At 45.1% G+C, this 24998-nt stretch overlaps 1 protein-coding gene across 1 annotated transcript in view; it reads left to right on the forward strand.

The window, feature by feature from the left end:
• Window positions 1-24998, forward strand: part of LOC308305970 (cysteine-rich motor neuron 1 protein) — a gene marked incomplete at its 3' end in the record, with an annotated part of 95408 nt that overhangs the window by 48525 nt on the left and 21885 nt on the right. Inside the window, exons 5-8 of the mRNA XM_080750869.1 lie at window positions 2550-2729; window positions 6721-6924; window positions 10775-10903; window positions 13212-13365. Coding sequence (XP_080606995.1) covers window positions 2550-2729; window positions 6721-6924; window positions 10775-10903; window positions 13212-13365 — 667 coding nt within the window. The remainder of the gene's footprint in view (window positions 1-2549; window positions 2730-6720; window positions 6925-10774; window positions 10904-13211; window positions 13366-24998) is intronic.

The raw sequence follows: 24998 nt of genomic DNA on the forward strand, positions 1-24998 counted from the left end.
AGCAGTGTGCAAAGACCTTTATTTCATGCTTAAAGCATTAAAAAAATAGCAGATATACAAGCTTAAACAACCTGTCGCATCGGCTATGTTTGAAGTGATTTGAAGTGGTTACGTTTATGTGTTGTTGTTTGAAACTTCTGCATAATGAAGAGTACTTTTACTTTTGGTACTTAAAGCATATTTTGACAGCAACCCCTTTGTACTTTTACGCAAGTAAATTTTGAATACCGAATGTGTACTTTGTAAAAGACTATTTCTGCAGTCGAGTACTGATACTCTTACCCAAGTATGAAATGTGAGTACTTCTTCCCTCACTGTCTATCAGGATGAATCAAGAAGGTTTACTTGTCAATAATCATACACAGGCGCAAGCAGCAAAACGGCAAGGTCCGCAAGACTGTGCTAAAAGAAAAGCAAACATAAACATGAAACATAAGACGTTACTGATATAATATGTATAAGGAATGAGACGAAGATTAACTCATTCTGTGCCAGATGCCAAAATGGCTCCAAGGTAGCTGTGCCGAGATTTTGTATGTTTTTCTTTACTATGCAATGAAAAAAAATGATTTTTTTTTTTTATAATGTTTTCCCCCACAGAAACAGACACAGTTGTTGTGATTCAGTGGCAAAAATAATTTTGTCAATCGGACAAATGGTTCCAGAGATAGAGCTGTTTGAATGAAAAAAAGTGTCCATCCACTAGAATGGACACACATTTTCACACATTTTCTCAATCAGCTAAACGAGGGAGCGAACACACAAACAGAGAAAAGCATCTCTCTGATCTCAGGTCATTTTGACATCTTTTACAAAGAAAAAAAAATGTTTTTTTTTCTTTTTTTTCTATGTAAAAAACACAAAAACCGTCATAAGCCGTCATTGGCACACAGGGCTATTGGAAAAAAACCGTCATAAGCCGTCATTGGCACAGAATGAGTTAAGGGCCCATGAGGAATTCCGTTAACAGCAGTGGCGGGGTGTGGGGGTTGGGGGTTAGCTTAATGTCTGGATTTTATATAATGTGCAATAAGGCATTGCCATATATGGGTATATAGGGTTAAACACGCTGATGAATAAAGGCACTGTGCACTGTGTCAGGTGTCCATCACATTTGGTAGGGATTAACAGTTCCCCCCCCTCCTAAACCACTAACCACATGTGATATGAGCGAAAACACCAGAGAGTTTTAATTAAATAATTATCTCAAGTGCCAGTGCCGTATATACAGTCAGTGTACATCTGGGAATTCATAAACAGCCCATTTGTTATCTGCTATTGATAGAATGTGTGTGTTTTTTTTTTTTTTTTTTTTTTTATCAGAGCGTGCCGCTATGGCCGAGGTAGATACCGAGGGCTTGAGAGGGCTTAAGCCTCGTGGGGGGAATGGAATCTATCGTCAGACAATGGAAGCCAGCTCCCTGAGGTGGAATTTCACAGGGATCTGTGGAGCCTTGAAGAGGCGGCGAGGGTCTTAGCAGCCGCCGAGCCCAAAGAAAAACAGCGCTGGGTCTGTTGCTCCGCGGCCCGGGACAGAACCCGCGCCCGCTGGGCGGGCGGCGGGGCCAAGCGGATCACCCTGCCGCACGGCACGGAGTCTTCTTGCCTTTCCCCCCCCGAGAGAGCATCCCAGAGCCGAGAGACTTCTTAGTTTCAAATCACGTGAACTATGAACCGAAGCCGAGCTTAAGCGCCGCTGATGCCTCGGGGTAACCTGAGGCTTTGCCTTGTGTCGGGTCTGATGTGCAGACGGCAGACTGCAGGGCCCAAGAAGTAAAGACGGAGAAAAGTACCGGAAAACCCTGGGCTTTCTGTCTGCAAAAGGAAAGACGCTCCCGAACAATGGCTTCTATATGGATTGTTACAGAACAATAACAGGCCTGGAGTGGTGGCTTTGCACAGGCAGTAGACCCTCTCTGATCGCTCTAAACCAAGGCTGCGGGGTGGTTATGTGTGTGTACACATCTTTGTGTACTGTAGACATGTGTGCAATGTGTGTCTGTGGAGCGTGAGAAATAACAAGAGAGACTCGGGCAGAGAACGGAAGAGGACTGACTAGAGAGAGAGAGAGAGAGAGAATAAAAGCTTTGTTCTTTTTCCAGTGGACAGTTCTATGATTTCAGCGACCTGAAAAATCCATCAGAACAGACAGAGTTACTCGTTTGATTACGGCGTGTCATCGACGCGCCAGAGAGAGTAGGCTACTCGTTCACACACCACGAGCATCCGAGCCAAACGCATAGTAAACCTTTGAACGGACAACTTGGGCCGTTCCGAGCTGAGAGCTGGTGCAGTTATGTAAGAAGATCAAGTCTGATATCATCGCTGTTGGGTGGAAAGAAACCTTGTATGTCCAAAACTGTTGCTTTCTTTTCTTTCAGGAAACTGAAGTGATCCCAGACTAACATGTATGTGTGCACATGCCTGACTCTCAGAGTTACAGACCTTGAATTGGATTTTTGACGAGAAATGTCCACCACGAGCAAACATTGCGATGACCCCTGCTCTCTCTCTCTCTCTCTCCTTCTCTCCTGCCCACCCCCATGCAGCCTCTCCCAAGTGCGTCCACAACGGGAAGGAGTTCTCAGAGGGCGAGGTGTACCGCATGGACCCCTGCTGGCTGTGCCAGTGCCGGGGGGGCATCTCCTTCTGCTCCAAGGCAGAGTGCGCCGAGCTGGACTGCGAGAACTTCTACATCCCAGAGGGGGAGTGCTGCCCCGTCTGCATAGGTCAGTGTTTCTCAACCACTGTCTGGGTTGGGTGCCTTTGGTGTGCCCCTGAGAAGGGCCAAGTGTGCCCCTTGAAACTGCTTGAAAGCCAGTATTGTATTTATCATTTTAAAAATGATTTGTGTGCTTGTAGATCGGCTATTTTCACTACTGTTGTGTGACGGCCTTGTATGATGAAGCAGGGCTTTACTTTGCGAAGAAACGTACAAATCTGAAACTTGGAGATACAAGGTTTCTTTCCGACAGTGATGATATTTACACCTCCGTATTATGTTGGTGTGCCCATGGATTCTTGGGACATGAAAACTGTGCCCATGCAGAAAAAAGGTTGAGAAACACTGGTGTAGGTAACGTTACGCTCATGCTGTCTCTCTCCCTCTTTGTTGTTGTCTTCTATAGCAGTGGTTCTCAACCTGTGGGTCGGGACCCCCAGAGGGGTCCCCCAATTATTCTGGGGGGTCTCCAGATTAATGTGCAACATTGTTTTGTCACTCAACAGTAAACAAACCAGCATAAAGTTTAAGTGTATAGAGGGTATCTGCACATGTGTAAAGTGACAATTTAAGGACTTTTTAGTACCGTAGATCTAAAATGACAAATTAAACATTGGTTAAATTGTGAAATGTTAGAGGCAGACATTGTGGAAAAATAGGCCATCTACATGCTCTACAACGCCTGATTCAAAATGATGAATGAAAACATTTGAGAACTACCGACTTCGAAGTCATTTTGTGGTATCGGCCCTCAGGTCTTGTATGTAATGTAAGCTATACTGCATTTAGGAGCACTTGCACAGAAGTGCCATTATGGTAAAGAAAAGGAGGTTGGATGACAAGGTACAGACCCATGTTAACCAGGTGCTAAAATGGACAGTAACACCCACTCCCTCAGGGTCCCGACACTAACCTTCGATGGCCCTGACTTTTAATAGCTTCCGCATAGATCCAGCTGGATCCTGTGGTCATTAACATGCCGGGCATTCAAGAGAAGTGGCCTCAAAGGGACACGGCCATGGCTGATACCTGCTGCATGCGCTGCGGTTGTGATTGTAAAAGGAAAAGAAAGGGGGGGAGAAGGGGGTTGCCGTGCATGTGGCGAACACATTAGAGTCTGCCAAAGGTAAACGCTTTGGTGGTAGCCGGTTCCAACCTGCCTGCCTGCCTGCCTGCCTGCCTGCCTGCCTGCCTGCCTGCCTGCGTGGCTGGCTATTAATTTGGTTCCACTCTTTACACTCTCAGAGTTAGATAAACAGTGAGGATTTTATGGAGTAGCTTGGGCTCCCAGAGATGAAAGAAACTGTATAGCAGTGGTTCTCAACCTGTGGGTCGGGACCCCCCCAGGGGGGTCCCCAAATTATTTTGGGGGGTCCCCAGATGATTAACTCATTCAACAGTAAACAAACCAACATAAAGTTTAAGTGTATAGAGGGTATCTGCACATTTCTAAAGTGACAATTTAAGGACTTTTTAATACCTCTAAAATGACAAATTAATCTTTGTCAAACATCAGAGGAAGAAATTGTGAAAATAGCTGATCTACATGCTCACAGCGCCTCGCGTCGTCAAGGTGGGGGGGGGATCCCCAGTTAAAATATGATTATACTGCTGTATAGGGTGGGGGGGGGAGAGACTGAGAGACAGACAGACAGACAGACAGACAGACAGACAGACAGACAGACAGACAGACAGACAGGCAGAGAGGCCTGTCACAAAACTATCTGTCTGATGTCTGTCTGATATGCATGCTGACACAGTGCCCAAATCTGGAGATGACTGACATCACACGCGTCTAAAAGCCCACTATCCTATGAACCGATACTTTCACCTCAGTACACACCACAACGGGCAAGGACTGGTTATCACATAATCGCCTGATCGCAATTATTTATTTTTCCAAAATAGTAGGAATAGCAGAACTACAAGCTTACAACGCTTCACAAAATGATTGGCTAGAGCTGCTATTTTTATATTTTTTGGAGAGAGAGAGAGAGAGAGAGTGAGAGAGAGAGAGAGAGGGGGAGAGGGAGAGAGAGAGGGGGAGAGGGAGAGAGAGATAAGAAGGCACATCCAGTCTAAAGTAATCACAGCCAGATGGATCATAACCTCAGCTGCCCAGGCGGTTCTGAGATCAGATAGGCCAAACAGCACTCCTGGGTTTTCAGGGAGATACTAGTATACAGAACTGCTGACACATTCAAACACACACACACGCACGCACGCACGCACGCACGCACGCACGCACGGTTCAAATTCCAGCTCCCCTCTCTTTGCATTGCCTCACTTGCAGACTCCTGCCTCTGTTACCAATAAACGGCGTTAAAAAAAAAGAAAAATGAAAAGTTGTTTATGGTTAAAATGACATGAAAACAGGGTCCCAGAAACCGGACACAGGGCATCGTCCATCACCTCAGACGGAGCGGCATGGCTCCCCCAGACCGGCCCTCTTAAACTGTCTCAGCCGTTCACTTTCCTACTCAGGACTTCAAAACCAGCTCTACTCATACACGTGTAATGTTCGTAAATGGTCTCGCTGGTTCTTTTGGAGTGACATTTTATGACGTTAAACTCTGACCCGACCTCGGACCCCGCGCGGGTCGACCCGAAACTAGATCTGTGTGACGCACTGGACACGGACGGACTCACCACTCCCCTCCTAGACCTGACTGGCCACTGAGAGAGATGTCATCTCCCCCGCTACGGTCCATATAAACAAATCCTTCTCTGAATGACACAATGTCCTGTGTCTTTCATCACTTAAAGGGGAATACCTCTCATTTTCAACATTGAACCATGTCATTTAATATACCTTAGAGTTGTGTGGAAATAAGAAAAAAAGTCCCCCACCCTTCTGTGTTGCCTAGAACTGGAGGATTGATTGTGGGGTCATTGACATCAGTGACATCATGAAGATGAAAGGGTATCTGCACATTGCTAAAGTGACAACTGAATGACTTTTAAGACCTTAATAATACCAGAGTCAAACTAAATGTAATGCCTAAAATTGCAAGTGCGCCTTGTCTGGGTGATTGTGGGCTCCCCAGTTCAAATATCATTATTCTGGGGTGGACACCTTGTGTTAGCGCATAAGACCTCCCCCAACTTGTTTCATCTACAATCCAGAATGTTCTTGCCTTATAGTGCTTGGTGGCAGGCCAGTTTCCAAAGCATGCTAGGTTGCTCCTGGGCTGTCCTGCTTCCCCCCATTCTGGTCTCTCTCCTGTACTTCTCCTGTTAACTCAATTTATAGGATAAGAGACACTGGACTGGAGCTCTGTGCCAAGCCTCCAGCTTTAGTCTGCCAAACCAGTTACACCCGACTGGAAGAAGATCATCACAACAGTGTTAGGGGAGCAGAGGTTTTTTCACAAGGTCACAGCATGTGATGTGCACTTAACATACATCATGTAAAGGGTTTATTACTAGTAAGACGCCCTAAGGGTGAGAAGCTAAAGAATGAGGTCGCGCACATGGACGCGTGCACATATGCGTGTGCACGCATCTGCCTGGGTGACGGCAGACTGCTGGGCGAGCGCTGGCACTATGGCATGGGATCAACTTTGACTAAAAAAATGCACAGACCTGGTTGGTTGTTTAAGTTGGACACAATGTGGCCAAAATGTGGCCATATTTTTTGCGGTTTTCTCGCACCTTAACTAAAGTACATACAGTAGTATATCATGTGAGCTACAGCTATACAAAATATTTAGTTCCAGGGACCCCCCAGAAGCAAAATTTTAGTCACAAACGTTCGCTTTGAAAATACATATATTCAGAGATTTGCACACATTTTCACTACTTTTTTCAAAAATAGTAGATCTACAAGCTCGCAGCGCGGCACTCGGTGCCGCGCTGTGAGCTTGTATATCTGCTATTTTTCACTGGTTAAAGCATTCGATAATTCTAGGCCTAAATGGGTTAAGTAAATGTACTAAGTTACTTTACACCACTGATTGTGATTGTGATTTGTCCCTCCCTCCCTCGGTCCCGTCCAGACGTGGAGCTGCTGTCCATGGACAGCACGGAGGCCAGCTGCTGGGTCAACAACAAGCTGCGTGGCCACGAGGAGCAGTGGAAGGAGGACGACTGCACCTTCTGCCAGTGTGTGAGAGGAGATCCCCACTGCACCGCCATGGCCTGCAAGCAGAGCTGCCAGAACCCCGTCAAGATCCCCGGGGAGTGCTGCCCGTTCTGCGAAGGTATGTCCAAGATGTACCTACTGCTACCGATACCATTTCCCCCAACCCCCGCCCCTCTTCCTGATATCGATTCCGATACCCGCAACTTAAAGGGGAAGACCACCCATTTTCAATATTGAACTATGTCACTAATATACCTTAGAGAAGTTGTGTGGAAATACAAAAAAAGTTCCCCCCCTTCTTTGTTGCCTAGAACTGGAGGATTGATCTTGGGGTTTGTATTGTAAAGTACAACTTGATGACATCACACATTGTACTTTACAATACAAACCCCAAAATCAATCTTCCAGTTCTAGGCAACAAAGAAGGGGGGGAACTTTTTTTCTATTTCCACACAACTCCTCTAAGTTATATTAATGACCATAGTTCAATATTGAAAATGGGTGGTCTTCCCCTTTAAGCGCTATCGGTCGATACAGAGGACCAATCCGATAACGGTGTGTAATGATGACAAAGAAAAATCTCAAAGTTGGGTTCCAGGGACTCTCAGGGTTCCTTGAGGGGGTTTCAAATGGACCCTTACAGCAGTGGTTTTCAAAGTGGATTCCAAGGACGCTGTGGGCTCCTTTAAGGGGGTCTAAATCGACCCATACAAGTCTGTAACTCTGACAGTGTACAAATGGAACCAAATGAACCCTAACGGGTCCATTTGGTTCCATTTGTTCACTGTCAGAGTTAAGGGAAGACCTTGAAATTTAAAAATTTGAGAAACACTGTCTTACAGGACGCGATAATGGAATCCGTAGGAGACAGGGTTGAATAAATTAGAAGGCGCGGCTTGTGATTGGCTGGAGCGGAGGTCGGGGGCGCTCGGCTGTGGTCACTTTGGACCGCCAGGTGAATGTTAACCTCTATGCCTAAACCTAACCCAAACCCTAACCCTAACCTCAGTAACCCTGACGCTGGTGAGTAGCTAACCTGCTGACTGGTTGGTGAACCGAAAAGAAGCGCTCCTTCCCCCACCGTCTCCTACGGATTCCATTTTAGCTTACAGGACTGTAACTCAGAGTGTACAAATGGAACCAAATGGACCCAGACCCCCATAGAGTTACCCCGTATTGGACTTTTTAACTAAATGTATTTTAACTAATCACATTTGAGCTTGTAGATCTGCTACTTTTGATACTTTTGAATTTGAATCGCGAAAACAGTTTTGAACATGAGTGCAGCCAGCTTGCACCCGGGCACCTCGCACCTACTGTATACCTCTGCTGTTGAAGCCATATACTAAATTCTCAAATTGTTTTCTCATTTCCCCAAATTCCGCACACTTCCACGTTTAGTATATGAAATCCATATTTTTTTATGTCCTGATTCCGTTCCCGTTTCCCCCCTGCGGAAATCATAGGAAGTTAGGAACCCTCGTTATGTAGCTCTAAAAGCCCAGTAACATCACGCAACACAGACACAAGAAGAGGTGCACTTGCCCACGTACACTGAGCTATGCATTAAGTCACATACCGCCGCGCGGAGAGGGCCCCCGTACCGCTGCTGTGGAAGCCCTGGGCTCATTAAAGGGGAGGCCCACAGAGCATTCTTTGAGCCGCAGGCTTCTTTGTGTTCCATTTATTACCCTCGCCCGCCAAAACGAGACCCACCTGGGTGCGAGGCTGCACCGCAGCCTTTAGCACAGGAGGCCGCTTAATTGGACTGGATCGCTTTTTTTTAGTTTTTTTTTCGTCGTCTACATAATTAGTTACAGCTCATTGGGCCGCCCCGCCCTCCGAACGTGGCAGAAGATGTTGACGGGAAAAGGTTGTGGTGTTGTGTGTGTGTGTCGCACCAAATTCTGGGCCCTGGGTTACAAGGATTCACTGCGGGCCCCCCCTTGAATGTTCTTCATAGGTGGAGGGGGTTTAAGTTTAACCCATTTAGACATTATACGCATTATTGTGTGCTTTAACTATTGAAACATAGCAGATCTACAAGCTCGCAGCGCGGCACTCAATTTTTAAATCTTGAAAATATGTGCAAGTCTTTCGATATTTCAAATCCTTCTAAGGTTTTTGGAAAAACCTATTTTTCTATGTCAGTGGTCCTCAATTTTTTTCATGTGAAGGACACCCAAAATGGTATGTATTTGGCCACGGACCCCCACCTCAAAATATTTAGTTCGAGGGACCCCCCCAGAAGCAAAATCGGAGTTACAAATGTTCGCTTAAAAATACATATTTTCAAAGATTTGCACACATTTTCACGACTTTTCAAAAATAGCAGATCTACAAGCTCGCAGCGCGCGCTGTGAGCTTGTATATCTGCTATTTTTCAATAGCTAAAGTATAAAATAACTAAGGCCCCTACCTTTATAAGCTCTATAGTAACTCAGTCCCACTTCCCCCCCCCCCACTGTTGTGACGGCCCTGTGTGTGGCGCACGCGTGTGTCAATTCAAACCACACCAAACGCTAGCTGTGCCACAGAGAGGTTAGGCTCACTTCAAACGCGACCAAGGCCGTGCCAATAAAGCACCGACTTCAGTGCAAGGGGACACCCCCCTGTTATCTTAACACCGTCATTTCCACAACGTGCTCTTTACGTAGATCCAGCTCATTAACGGGAGACAATGGGAGACAGTGAGACAGAAGGGGGATAAAGCCCTTGGAACAGCGGTGGGAACCACCCTGGTGTAATTGCCCCCCATTTATCTGTAATCACAGTTTACGCTCAACTTAAGAGCGGCGTGAATAGGTAACCATTACGGCTGGCACGGCCACAATAGATGCGGCGATGTGTGTTGCCCATTACAAACCCAGTGGGGGCCCCGGCATTTACATATCGTTTGTATAGGAACCATGAGAGTTTTTTTTACAATTACACCATTGTTTTTTTCCGTTTTCTTCCCCCTCCCTCCCCAAAAAAAAGAAGAAATCCACATGGGAACGGCGTGGCTCCAATGTGTCTCTTGGACTTCAGGGCCAGTCTGTGACGTCAGTCGTCTTATGATTTATCGAAGATGTATGACTCTAGATTTGGAATCGGATTTTTCCAAAGACCCACTGACTCCCCTTAGAGAACATCGGTATTCAAACTTTTTTATTTTTTCTGTAAGTAAAGCCCTGCTTGATGATTCGCACTACGGTGTTGCAACAAAAGTATCAACAGTAGAAGATATACAAGCTTGTGGTGCGTTTCGATCTTGTATAGATCTGTTACTTTCGGCAGATTTTGAATTTGGATCCTGAAAAGTTAACATGAATATGTTGGTCCCGTGGTTTGCGAGATTTGCACACACACACACACACACACACACACACACACACACACACACACACACACACACACACACACACACACACACACACACACACACACACACACACACACACACACACACACACACACACACACACACACACACACACACACACACACACACACACACACACACACACAGTGACGCTGATTTATGAACTGTGAATGCTGTTGCTTTTGTTGGAATCCTAAGTGATATCGTCCTCCGTCATGCACTATGATCAATTCACCTTTTATTTGCCGAGCTGCATATTCGGTACCACTTAAACCCTCTATAATTGGTAAAAGGTACTTATAATATACGTACGTGACATATTTTTCCCCCACTCTCTATCAAATGTCTTTGCCAAAAAAATGCCGATCTACAAGCTCACAATGCGTCGCAACGCGATGCGTTCAGAGCTTGTAGATCTGCTTGTAGATCTGCAAATGTTCTGCCCCAGGATAATGGATTTTGATTATTACGGTAATATCGTAAATCACGATTTTTTTATTGTGACCAATTTCTTTGGTCACAATAATCATGATATGAGATGTTCATGTCGTCCCATCCCTGAATCCTAAGTGTATGGATGTCTCTGCCTGTGTGTCCTCTCCAGAACCGTCCTATGAGACTGTGAGTCCTCTGCTGTGTCCTCCCCTGGAGAACTGCACCCTCTCGGGGAAGGACTGTCCCTACGGCTTCCACCGCGACAAGAACGGCTGTCTGCTCTGCCAGTGCCTCAACAGTGAGTAGAGTCCCTCAACAGGGGGTCCCCGGAACCCCTAGGGGGTCCTCAGAGTTACTACAGGGGGGCCTCCAAATCTTTGTGTGATAGAAACCTTTTTCCCTCTTTTTTATATTAACCACTTGAAGCCTGGTGTCCATATTCTGAGAACCTTAGCCAAAAATAGCAGATCTGCAAGCTCACAACGCCTCGCGCTGCGAGGCGTTGTGAGCTTGTAGATCGGCTATTTTTGGCAAAGAGCTTTGGTGTAGAGGGGGAAAAGAGCAGACTAGGTACAGACTGAAAAGTCAAGTTTATTAAGTGTTGAAAGTTCAAGTGGTCTAATATCTGAAAACACAAATTGACATGAATCCAAAATACACTGATGATTGTGCTGTCAAAAGATGAAACTATATGGAATCTATGAACAGGTTGTGGGGGTCCCTGCTTCATCTCTCTCTCAACTAAGGGGTCCTTGGCCTGAAAACGTTGAAGACCCCTGGACTAAAACTTTGACGAAAAATGATGAAAAAAAGCTATGATGACTAAAACTAACACTAAATATATTGACAATTTTGTCAACAGATAAAAGCTATACTAAAATGTTCGGGAGGGACTAGTGGAGGAGATCCAGTAGAAGTAAATGTAATTTTATGTTTTGTTGCACAACTTGCACTCCAGTGCTCTGAAAATAGCCGATCTACAAGCTCACAACGCGTCGCACTAAAATCTTATATTTACTCGACTAAAACTAAAACATTTCAGATTACTAAAATATGACTAAAACTACGTCAAAATCAACACCTGGTCATTTTCTGATTTCTCATACTTGCTTCCTATGGGCCGAAGTCCAGACCGATAACGCGTAGGAACGTGTGCCTGAATCCATGTTATCAGTCTGGCTAATGCCAGACTTTAAAGATTTCTGCAAAAAAAGAAAAGACATTTCTAAAATAGCAGATGTGACCTTGTATGTCTGCCATTTTTTAATAGCCAACACTAAAAATCTAAAACGTCACAGATGCTTTCCTGGTTTTAAACACTTCCAACCTCTCGGCATGTTCGGCGAAAACCTTAAAAAATACATTGCAACATCTCAAAACTGTCCAAAAAGTAGCAGATCTCCAAGCTTGCGTCGCCGTGTGACGTCGCGATCTCGTGGATCAGCTATTTTTGCCATTCGTCGCACGACAAAGTATTATCAAAGGCCAGGGCTTGTAAGTGGTTCCAACTTGCAAAAAGCATGTGTCGTGGTAGCACTCTGGATGTGATGAATGACCTCTGGCATGCTGTTTCTTGCAGCTTCGCATTACCACGCTTGTCATACAACCACAATATCGTCGTTGTCGGGTGGAAACCTCGTATCTCCAAGTTTCAAATGTGTATGCTATTTCGCAAAGAAAAGCCCTGCTTCATCATACAAGGCCGTCAGACAAAAGTAGTGAAAACAGCCGATCTACAAGCACACAACACCTCGCGGGTGCGAGGCGTTGTGTGCTGTTGTAGATCGGCTGTTTTCATTAGTTTAAATCATTTTTAAAATGAAAAATGCAAAACGAACGGTTTAGGACATACAAGGTTTTCACCCGACAACGACGATATATTTGCCCCTTTGTTTGGTGCCACAGAAGAAGGGGGAGTGTGGCAACTCGGTTTGCGACAGGAGCCCTTCACACACACAGACACACACACAGGCCTCCCCTGTATTTATCACAGCTCATTTCTTGTCCACGGCCACGGGCCTTTTTTCGCAAGGTATTCTGTCATAGGAACAGGGACGTGCAGAGAGTGTTTGAGAGGCAGGAGCTGAAATTTGTAAAAGGGCCTTTTAGTGGAAATATCGGAAATAGCCGACCTCAAGCTCACAACACGTCACACTGCGACGCGTTGTGAGCTTGGAGGTCGGCTATTTCCGGTGCTTGATACCACACTGAACTAAGTCAATACTGGGGATGTGGCTTAACGGCACGTATTTCTACAGAGAGGGCAATTCTTTGAACATAAGATGATGCATTCAAGTTCAGGAGAGTTTGGACAAGGCAATTCTCTTGAATGCTGCCTTCAGGTATGGCATGGAAAGAGGGCATTTGCACTTCTTCCGTCATAGTGAAAACGGCATTCATGGTCTGGAGAGGGCACTTTTTACAGACATATAAAAGGGCAGGGGCTCAAGCCCCCTTTGATGTCTACAGTATGTGTGCACGTGCCTGCATAGGAATGTTTCCAATAGAGCAGGCGGCTCCGGTGACTCATGCCTGCTGATGGATGGCCGTGCCCGCGTATACGGACTGACCTCTCGCTCAACTCTCCCTCTCTCTCCCTCTTCCAGACGACTCCTGCCCCGACCTGGGGAGGTTCTGCTCCCTGCAGTGCCCCACGGGGTACGAGAAGGACGACTTTGGCTGCGAGGTGTGCGAGTGCAGCGTCCCCACGCCCAAGTGCCGACCCCTGACCTGCACCAAGACCTGCCCCTATGGATATGTGTAAGTGCAGGGGCGTCACAAGGGGGGGGGGGGGGGGGAGTGGGAGTGAGTTACTAGGGCCCAAGGTGGAGGGGCCCTAATTATTTTATACTTTAACGTGAAAATTGTGTGCAAATCTTTTAATATACAGTATGTATTTTTTAAGCGAACATTTGTAACTCAAATTTTGCTTCTGCGGGGGACCCCAGAAACTAAATATTGTGATATGGGGGTCCGGTCCGTGGCCAAATACATATCATTTTGGGGGTCCTTCACATGAAAAGGTGTGAGAACCACTGACATAGAAACATAGGTTTTTCAACAAAAACAAAAACGATTTTTCAAAAATAGCAGATCTACAAGCTCGCAGCTCGCAGCTTGTAGATCTGCTATTATTCAATAGTTAAAGCACAAAATAATGCATAATAATGCGTTCCCAGTCTAAATGGGTTAAACCCCCTCATATGAAGAACATCCATGGGGGCCCGCAGTGAATCCTTGTACCCAGGGCCCAGAATCTTATGCGACACCCCTGTGTAAGTGGACCCTGGACGGGCGACCTAGCGGGGTCTCCCGATCCCAGTATACGGCGCCATCAGTCAGACGTCGCTTTTATCCTGATCAAAAGGCTTCCGAGGGCCGTCACCTCCGTTCCAAGCCAACAAATGGGAGGAAACTGCGACGTCGACGTTCCCACGAAAGCTCGTGAAAACCGAGTAGCTATCGATTATACTGGAGGTGTTTGTATGTCTTCACTGACGAAATCCAAAACGTCCCTTACAAAACTACATATGGCAGAGCTTTCCAGGCAGCAGAGGATTTACAATCAATGATTGTTATTAATATTAATAATAATAATACTAGCACTAGCAAAGACCTGGAAAGCACCCGCGTCGCATTTGATTTGAACCACTTTAACCATTATTTTATGCTTTAACTATTGAAAAATAGAAGATATACAAGCTCACAGCGCGGCACCGAGTGCGAGCTTGTAGATCTGCTATTTTTAAAAAATCGTGAAAACGTGTGCAAGTCTTTGAATATCTTTGACCTGATCTTTGACCCGACTTCCAAATCCTTCCTCTAAATCAGTGGTTCTCAAACCTTTTCAAGTCAAGGAGGACATGTTGTTCCAGGGACCACCCAGAAGCAAATATTTGAGTCACAAATGTTCGCTTTTAAATAGATATATCCAATGACTTGCAAAAAAAAATAGATTTTTCAAAAATAGCAGATCTACAAGCTCGCAGCGCTGCACTCGGTGCCGCGCTATGAGCTTGTAGATCTGCTATTTTTCAATAGTTAAAGCATTCAATAATTCTAGGCCTAAATTATTAGTTATGACAAGTTACTTGTCATACATTGCAGTAGCAGGGAAGCCATCTCCTATCTCTCCTCCAGTCAAACGCTGGATGTAGGCGATGATGGCTGCAGATAAGGACGGCAGGTGATTGGCTGCTGGGGGGCCCTTGAGTGACAGCCAGGAAACAGAAGGCCTGTTATGACAATGACTTGACAGCACAGGATCAAAGGAACCTGCTCTGGTGGCCAATCAAGACCCCTAATCTCTGTGTGCGTGCATGCACGCACACACATGTGTGTACGCATGCACACAAGAGCCGGTGTGTGTCGGTGTGCGGTCCTCCCCTAGGCACCTCCCGCACCTCCTCTTCTCCTCCTAATCCCATTTAAATTAACCCATTTAGGCAGAGCATTATTGAACGCAGATATACATCTGCTATTTCTTTTGAAAAAGTCATGAAAATGTGTGCAAATCTTTGTGTTTTTAAATCGAACGTTTGTATCTCAAATTTTGCTTCTGGGGTGGTCCCTGGAACTAAATATTTTGAGATGGGGCGTCCGTGGCCAAATACATATCATTTTGGGGGTCCTTCACGTGAAAAGGTTTGAGCACCACTGACGTAGAAACATTTTTTTTTTTTTTTTTTTTTTTTTTACTTAAAAGGATTCAAAAGACACTTGCAAAAATAGCAGATCTGCTATTTTTCAATAGTTAAAGCATGAAATAATAACGCGCAATAATGCGTACCCGGGCTAAACGGTTTATTAATCAAACATCTGGAAGTGCTCCGTGTTGTTTGCCGGGCCACTCCGCTCCTCTCGCTCCTCTCCCCCGGCGCACCCCCTTTTTTCATTTCATAAATCATCTTTCCGTCTCAAAACAGCGATCACAGAGCAACATCTGCAACAAAAGCGGCCTTTATGAAGCAGCCTTATACGGTCGGGTCAGGCGGGGGGGGGGGGGGGGGGGATTCTTCCTGGTATCTCAACCATGGCTCTCACGACGCCGCCGGAGCCGCCGCGGGTCTGGAGATGAGCCCGATATACGTCTGCACAGGATGGGGGGGAGGGGGGGGTGTGTGCTTCGGGGCTACCCTGCAGGGGTAAACCAGAAGCAGGAAGTCCTGGCTTTGCCGCTCACGATATGTTATGTGGTACGGACGGCCTCAGAAGTCTGAAATCCATAGAGGAAGAGACTTTAAGCCGACCGCTGCACAATGCAAGTCTGTCTGTCTTCTAGCACCAGACTCCATGGCCACTGTACTGTACTCCTGGGGTTCTCAACCTTTCCAGGCCGCGACCCCCAAAATAATCATATTTTAACTGGGGATATTTTAAGAGTTAAGGCATTACATTTTGGGGGCCTTGGCATGAAAACGTTGAATAACCCCTGAAGTCCATGGTTTCCTGGGGGGTCCCCAGTTCAAATATGATTATTTCGCGGGGTCGCAGCCCTGAAAAGGTTCGGCACCACTGCAAAGTGTCACCTTCTGAAAAGCAAGGACTACAGTTATGCACAAAGCCTAATACAGGGTCCAACATATACCGTCGAACACTCCTCACTGTCTGGTGTCAAGAGCGTTCAGCGGAGAGCAGTGGTGTAAAGTAACTAAGTACATTTATTTAAGTACTGTACTTAAGTACACTTTTTGAAATATCTGTACTTTCCAATTTCCAATACTTTCACTTCTACTCCAGTACATCTCGGATCCAAATATTTTACTTTTACCCCACTACAGTTATTTGAAAACTTTAGATACTAGTTACTTTGCAGACATAAATTATAATATTATAAAACATACACAAACCACTTAAGCCCTGTTTCATACCTAGGCTGTTTGAAAATAGCCGATCTACAAGCTCACAACGCAGCTTGTAGATCGGCTATTTTCAAACATTTTGTACTTTTACTTTTGGTACTTTAAAAGCATTCTGATGCCAATACTTCCACTGAATTCTGGACTTTTACTTGTAAAGGAGTACATCCATAGTGCAGTATCAATACTTTTACACGAATACAACACGTGTGTACTTTTTCCACCTCTGCCGGAGAGGCCAGGACGAAGGGGGGAACCGTCGGAACGGGTCAGGGGGCACGGAGGTGGTGTTTATATTGACATTAGGGCACAGTCCAGTGCCCCGAGCGGAAGACAATGTGGGGACTTAGCGCGTTTCCCCTCCTCAATGCCTCTAAATCATCATCATGCGACCTGACAGGACGTGCACGGCATTCTCCCCCATGGCCCACGCCGGATCGGATCGGCACGCCGGAATTTGTGCCGAGCCAGCAGTCCCAGGCAGGGGCGTCAAAAGGTGGGGGGGAAAGTGGGACTGAGTTACTAGGGCCCAAGGCGGAAGGGCCTTAATTATTTTATACTTTATGCTATTGAAAAATAGCAGATCTACAAGCTCACAGCGCGGCACAGAGTGCCGCGCTGCGAGCTTGTAGATATGCTATTTTTGTAAAAGTCGTAACTCAACATTTGTAACTCAAATTTTGCTTCTGGGGGGTGTCCCTGGAACGAAATATTTTGAGATGGGGGGTCCGTGGTCAAATACATATCATTCTGGGGGTCCTTCACATGAAAAAGTTTGAACACCACTGACATAGAAACATAGGTTTTCGATAACAAAAGAATATTCAATATTCAAATATTCAAAAAATATTCAAGGAAGGAAAATATTCAAGCACTCGGTGCCGCGCTGTGAGCTTGTATATCTACTATTTTTCAATAGTTAAAGCGCAAAATAATGCGTTCCCAGTCTAAATGGGTTAAACCCCCCTCCCCCTATGAAGAACGTTCATGGGGTAGGCCCGCAGTGAATCCTTGTACCCAGGGCCCAGAATTTGGTGCGACACCCCTGGTCCCAGGCAGGGCCCGAGCCTGGTCCCCCTCCCTCCCTTTCCCCCTGGTGCCTCCCCAATCGCACCCCACCCCGCCCCACCCCCCCAAACCCCACCCCCAGAGCACTGCTTGGCATTCCACATGCCACCTTTAAACAAAGCCCCGGTCCAAGGTCGCAAGGGGCTCCCTACAGTATGTCTCTGCGCTTGTTGCGCTGAGGGGCTGCCGGCAACCGCACACCACAGTATACAGTATATCAGTGGCCTCGCTGGCTGTACAAGCATTTTTTTATCTTTGGAACAGAGTCAAACTAAACGTAATGCCTAAATTTCCCTACAATTCCATGTGCTTGTCAGGGGGAGGAGGCTCCCCAGTTCAAAAATGTTGAGGACCACTGCTGTAGTGTCAGATACACACGTCATCAACAACTTGACTACAAAGAGCCATAGAAGTCCAGCGAACAGCGTGTTATGTCAGAGCTAAAAAACCTCTAGCCGCAACAGTTTCCACAACATTTGAAAAAGAAACACTGCATTAGCCTTCAGCCTTCAATTTTGAGAGAGAGAGAGAGAGAGAGAGAGAGAGAGAGAGACAGCAGCGTCAGTTCAGAAAAAAGCTAAGGTATGGCAACATGGCTGGTGTCTTGCACGTGCGCGAAGCCATACCTTAGCAACAGGCATGATACATTTATTTTAAGAAGATAATTTTTTACCCCCGTTTCTACGGCTGGATATGGCAGCCTGGAACGGTTGTTCAAGTGCAGCTAAACTTGGCATGTTAGTAAACGTGCCACACAATTAACAATAATGCATTGCACCTGTGCAGCTGACCTGCGGAACCTGGGAATATACCATCTTGTCAAGATGGGGAGAATAAAAATGTGGAGAATATAATTATAGTACCTTTTTAAAGTGACCATTTTCTTAAACGTTGCATTTGTAGTTATTTTACTGTAATTTAACAACATAATAACCAGCACAGATAGACAAAGAGACATTCATGGATTTATATTTAAAAGTAACTTTTATCTCCCCCCCTGGACCCAGGGTATGGCAGCTGCATACCCCTGCCATACCCAATTGACGCCTCTGGAGAGAGAGAGAGCGAGAGAGAGAACTGACCTTGAGGAACACACTCACACACCAATGAATGACTCAATACAGCAATCATCTTGTCACTTTCAACAGCAGCCACAACACAATATACATAGTATCACATCGGCTTTCAATTCCATAAACAAAAACTCTTATGTTGTCTGCGTAACATGAGTCATTGCCACCCAGGCTTTGGGACCCGGTACAACAGCAATAGATCACTCCCAACCAAATGAGTACACGCAGCGTAGCACACACACCATGAGAGTCAGCGACAATATAGCGTCGTTGTCGGGTGTTTTGTATGTGTCATTGTAAAAATGATTTAGACTAGTGAAAACAGCCGATCTGCAAGCACACAACGCCTCGCGGCGCGAGGCGTTGTGTGCTTGCAGATCGGCTGTTTTCACTACTTTTGTGCGACGGCTTTGTGTGATGTAGCGGGGCTTTACATCGCGAAAAAAAAAAAAGTGTACATTTGAAACTTGGAGATACGAGGTTTCTGCCCGACAGTGACGACAGGAAAACAGCTGAACGGCCTACCTTTTTTTGTTGAATCTTTCATTGCCGTCTTGACTTCTGTACAGGAAGGTCTTTGACCGGGTCCGAAAAAAATCCACTTTCCTTAATAAGTCAGCGTCAGAGGACCTCATCAAGGTCTTTAAGGATCAAGGATTATCCGCACTTGGTTTGTTTGCAGATGTATTCTCCTCAGAGACTGTGACAGGGCTCTCGCATGCGTAATATCGCCGCTGCTCATGGAATCTTAACCTGAACCATCTCCTCCATAAAATCCAACCAGCTTGGAGATCATCAGCAGCTGTGGTTCTTGTGCAGAGAGAATGAGGATAGATTATTCAGGCAAACAAATGAGTGTGTTATGCCAATTCAGTTCCAACGGTGAGAGAAGTCATCACTCAGTCTAAACAATATTTGACTTAGTATGATATACTGTATGCATTTTCAATACATGGTTACAAGTTATGGCCAAAGGACTGCCTCAGGGCTGGGAATGTGGACAGCAGTGAGTTAACGATCAGAATGCATACAGGTGTAACAAGCCACACCCTCTGATGACTTGATATCAAAGACATTCCTCATAAGGTGCAACACCCCAAATGACAGACAGACAGACAGACAGACAGACAGACAGACAGACAGACAGACAGACAGACAGACAGAAAGACAGAGAGATACAGAATTATTCCAACAACTAACAGCATTAGGCTATACAATGACAAATGGAAAATGTCTAGAAGTTGCTAGATAAACAACACATGTAGACTGTCAAACCTACTACCAGTAAGACGCCTAAGGGCGAAAAGCGCCCTCGACCTAAAGGGCCATATATGAATTCTGTTAGTGTGGTTCTCATAACAGGCCATCATCTGGGGATACAATCCCCTTTATGCCCATATATGGAGATCCCTAACAGAATCCCTTTTATGCCCATACATGGAGATCCCTGCTCTGATTATCTGACATCACTGTGATGTCACCTGTTTATGCCCATATATGGAGATCCCTGCTCTGAGTATCTGACATCACTGTGATGTCACCTGTGACGTCACAGTGATGTGTGAACCACAGTGCCAGGCGTTATGAGATTTAAGGCCAGTGTAACACAGTGGTGAAGGTGGGCCATTTCTTTCTAAACTTATGGCAGTGTTTTGTGACATACTGTTTTGCTTGGGCGTCAAGTGATCGGTCAATCAACAAATGAATCAAATTGACCTACAATCATACCACTGCACATACTCCAAGATTTCAGCAAATCAATTGCATTACACAGATCATGACATGGAAGAATACAATTCCACGGGTAGTACGTAAAAAAAAACGAGTTTCAGTTTGTATAATGAGTTTGCATAAACTCAACTCAACTGAAGTGCAAAAATTGCTGGGGAAATTCTTTGTCGTACAAGCTCCATCATTGCAGTTTCAAGAAAGGTGGAAAGAAACAGATCAGATATCAACATCTGGTCAGATTCTGGTTAGTGTCCTCTACGATTGTTTTCAGAAAATCCTGAATGCTGGCCGCGCACTTCATTTATTTATTGTTTAAAGTGCCTGTGTGGGCTACAGTATCAAGAGTGATTTGAATGCTTGATTTAATTTGGCTACAACTCCCCGAGTAACCACCTGCCATCTTTATGTGAACTTTTAACAAGAGGCGCTGCATGAAAAACAAAACAAAACAATCAGCCGTCTGTGCAGCCATTGTTGACGTCAACCAGTTTAAGTGTGTGTGCGCTGAGCACAGCGCCCACTGCTAATAACGCATTTGTTTATTTTATGGGGCTTGTAAGCGATGTGAACTCCAAACATACTTTGCTGCATTGTCGTACCAATTATTCACGTCAATGTACAAGTCGTGTGAAACAAGGGAGCACAGAAGTCATAGATTAACCCATTAAGACCCGAGGCCAATTCTACAAATCATCTCTGCCGGGTGAAAACCGCATTATGTGAGGCAAGGTCAGGATTACAAATCGAAAAAACACAAGCTCAAAACGCGTTGCGTCGCGCCATGTTTCGATGCTGCTACTTTTTGATGCTGTTTGATGCTGATCAAGTAGGGCAGGGGTCTTCAACAGGGGGTCCTCAGAGTTACTACAGGGGGTCCTCCAAATCTTTGTATGATAGAAAGGCAAAAAGAAATCTCCTTATTCTTCTTAATCAGATTCTGAGAACTTTAGCCAAAAAGAGGCGTTGTGAGCTTGTAGATCGGCTATTTTCAGCAAAGAGGTTTGGTGTAGAGGGGAGAAGTATTGACAGTTCAAGTGCTTAAATATCTGAAAACACAAATTGACATGAATCCAAAAAAACACTGATGACTGTGCTGTCAAACAATGAAACGATATGGAATCTATGACAAGGTTGTGGGGGGTCCCTGCTTCATCGCTCTCTCAACTAAGGGGTCCTTGGCCTGAAAACGTTGAAGACCCCTGAAGTAGGGCATTAATTTACGAAAAACACAAGACGTTAGAATATGGACGTAAGAGGTTTCTGCCAGACGGCAACAAAATGACTTTTTAAGTCCTAAGAGTTTTCTGAAAAACGTATGTCGCTAACTAAGTAAGCCATTTACCATGAGAGGGAGTGGGTTGTTGGCTGATTTACCACTGTTTCAGACAACCCTGAAACAGTGTTAAATCAGCCAACAACCCATGACCCTCGAATGGTAAATTGCTTCTCTACCACTTCTACCATATAAATGAAAGTTGGTCCATGAGCCAACTCAAGGTTGTTGACTGATTTACCACTGTTTTAAGCCAATCAGAATCCAGTATCTGAACATCATGTGACCACAAAAAGTGGTAGAATAGGTGTCACCGTTTAACCCTGGTGGGGGGGAGGAGATAACGACGCTGGCAGTAGGAGAAAGACAAGAGGTTCTTGAATCTAGATAGCCTAAGCTCTGGCCATGATTCTGCCATCTGGATTTATCGACGCTCTGCTCATCCATGTTTTATAAGACACTTTTTTGGATCTTAACCGGATACCCCACTCCAGTACTATTTCCAGCCTCTGCAGATTCTGTAATTCATTCTGATTTTGTCCCCCCTCTCTCTCACTCTTTGTGTGTGTGTGTGTGTGTGTGTGTGTGTGTGTGTGTGTGTGTGTGTGTGTGTGTGTGTGTGTGTGTGTGTGTGTGTGTGTGTGTGTGTGTGTGTTGTGCACAGAGAGAGAGAGAGAAGCAGAGAGTCACCGAACTCCCTGATAGAGTTAAAGTTTCGTTTTGCAGTCATTGCGTATGCTCTTAATCCATTTAGACTTTTAGATTTGAACCACTTTAACCATTATCTTATGCTTTAACTATTGAACAATAGCAGATATACAAGCTCACAGCGCGGCACAGAGTGCCGCGCTGCAAGCTTGTAGATCTGCTATTTTTGAAAAAACGTTTTTACAAGTCTTTGAATATGTCCGATTCTATGTCTTCTAAATCCTTCTAAATCAGTGGTTCTCAAACATGTTCATGTCAAGGATCCCCAAAATGACATGTATTTGGCCGCGGACCCCCTATCTCAAAATATGTTGTTCCAGGGACCCCCCCAGAAGCAAATATCTGAGTTACAAATGTTAGCTTTAAAAAATACACATATTCAAAGATTTGCACACACTTTCACAACCTTTTCAAAAATAGTCGTGCTGCGAGCTTGTAGATCTGCTATTTTTCAACAGTTAAAGCGTTCAATAATTCTAGGCCTGAACGGGTTTAACAGACTCGTCCTCGTAGTGACGCACTCCCCCGTCCTCAGGTCTGCTCCCTAATTGAATGAACCTCAACCACCCGCCCCTCCATTTGTCCCGGCAGATGCTGTGTTCACAGATCACCGTATTTACAAATCAACCATGAGCTCACCAACCGTACGTAATCAGCAACAGGGCTGCAGCTCTCTCTACTCCATATAGTCTCCAAGTAGCCGGGGGATATCTTAAAACGTCCTGGAATAAATTCCTTACCAAAAAAAAAAATCTACACCAATGTGTTTGTAAAGGTGTCTAGTACAGGGGTTTTCAAAGTGGGTGACGGGGCACCCTGGGGTGCCGCGACGGCAGTCCAGGGGTGCCGCGAGATAATTTGATAATATTTGAAATTTATTTGGACATTTAAAGATACATTTAGTATAATTTAAAACAAAAGTTCTAACCAAAATGGCTATTATCTTGCTTTCCTTGCAACATAATCGCTAAAATATGCTATAAATATAAGATGCTGGGAGTGAAAATTAGGAATATAATAATGTAGGGGTGCCTCGGATAGAAAATAATATTTATAGGGGTGCCCCGAGCCAAAAAAGTTTGGGAACACCTGGTCTAGTAACACATCTCACAAAGACTAGCCTCGGAAACCCAGGCTTATTTTGGCGATTGGAAGAAAAATAAGCCTGGGCAAACCCCCCTATTACTGTGCTGGTGCTGGTTCATGACATTTTAATTGCATAAAATAAATGTAGCCGTTCAGATATCTTATTTTACATCAGTATTGTTCATGTGAACTGTTTTGTTTAGGCTTATCCATTATAATTATAAAATCGCTATGATTTATCACTCGTTTTCCACTGCGGATCACTTCCTCATATACTCAAAGCAGACAGCAGCAGGAGTCATGTCCCTCCGTGTCATTTCAAGACGCCGGAGCACCCGGTGAGATCCGCCGGCCAACATAGAATGTCCGCGTTAGGTTAGACTACACAAGACTGAAATTCAGTTTCCTTAAGGAGAATCCATGACAGCTGCTGAAAGTTGGGCTCCCATTAAATTAACTATACAGGATAAAACACACCAAAATGTGAGGGGTCAAACTAGGGGTTTTTCATGATTCTGAATCCATTGCAAGCATTTGTTTTGCACGAAAAACATTCCTTGGTCTATAAACGCCCCCATAAAACTATGTTTTAGTGATGAGTCATCACTTTTCACAGTTTTGTGGGAGCTGCCTTTACCCCAAGGAAGCAGAACAGAACATTAATTTCAGTCTTTCTGAGATGTGTTACTAGACACCTTTATAAACACATTGTTGAAGGAATTTATTCAAGGATATGACACTATTTCTGAAGATATCCCCCGACTAAAGTCAACCTGCCTGCTTTTGGGCCTCTTCAGGCCCTGCTGGCTCTCGGGTGCACTTTACATGTCAGCCAAAGGCTCCAGGAAACAACATAAAGGATGGGAAAGGGCTGGGGTCGAAATGAATTGGAAGCACCTGAACTGGCTCTGGGTTCGCTCCCTCCAGACAGGGGTGTCACACCAATTTCTGGGCCCTGGGTACAAGGATTCACTGCGGGCCTACCCCATGAATGTTCTTCATATAGGGGGAGGAGGGGGTTTAACCCGTTTATACTGGCAACGCATTATTACGCATTATTTTGTGCTTTAAAGTTGAAAAATCTACAGGCTTGTAGATCTGCTATTTTTGAAAAAGCGTGAAAAAGTCTTTGAATATTTCAAATCCTTTTAAGGTTTTTATGTCAGTGGTGCTCAAACCTTTTCATGTGAAGGACCCCCAAAATGAAATACCTATATATTTGGCCACGGACCCCCATCTCAAAATATTTACTTCCAGGGACTCCCCAGAAGCAACATTTGAGTTACAAATGTTCACTTAAAAAAGATATATATTCAAAGATTTGCACTCATTTTCAAGAATTTTCAAAAATAGCAGATATACAAGCTCGCAGCGCGGCACTCGGTGCCACGCTGTGAGCTTGTAGATCGTGCCGCGCTGCAAGCTTGTAGATCGGCTATTTTTCAATAGCTAAAGTAGAAAATAATCAAGGTCCCCCCACCTTGGGCCCTAGTAACTCAGTCCAACTTCCCCCCCCCCCCTCTTGTGACGCCCCTGCCTCCAGAGTCTCTGGGCTGGTATGATGTGCACACCACGGGGAGTGCACGTGGAGATTGA

This window comes from Nannobrachium achirus (genome assembly GCF_963921795.1).
Source record: "Nannobrachium achirus genome assembly, chromosome: 20".
In the NCBI taxonomy this organism is placed as follows: Eukaryota; Metazoa; Chordata; class Actinopteri; order Myctophiformes; family Myctophidae; genus Nannobrachium; species Nannobrachium achirus.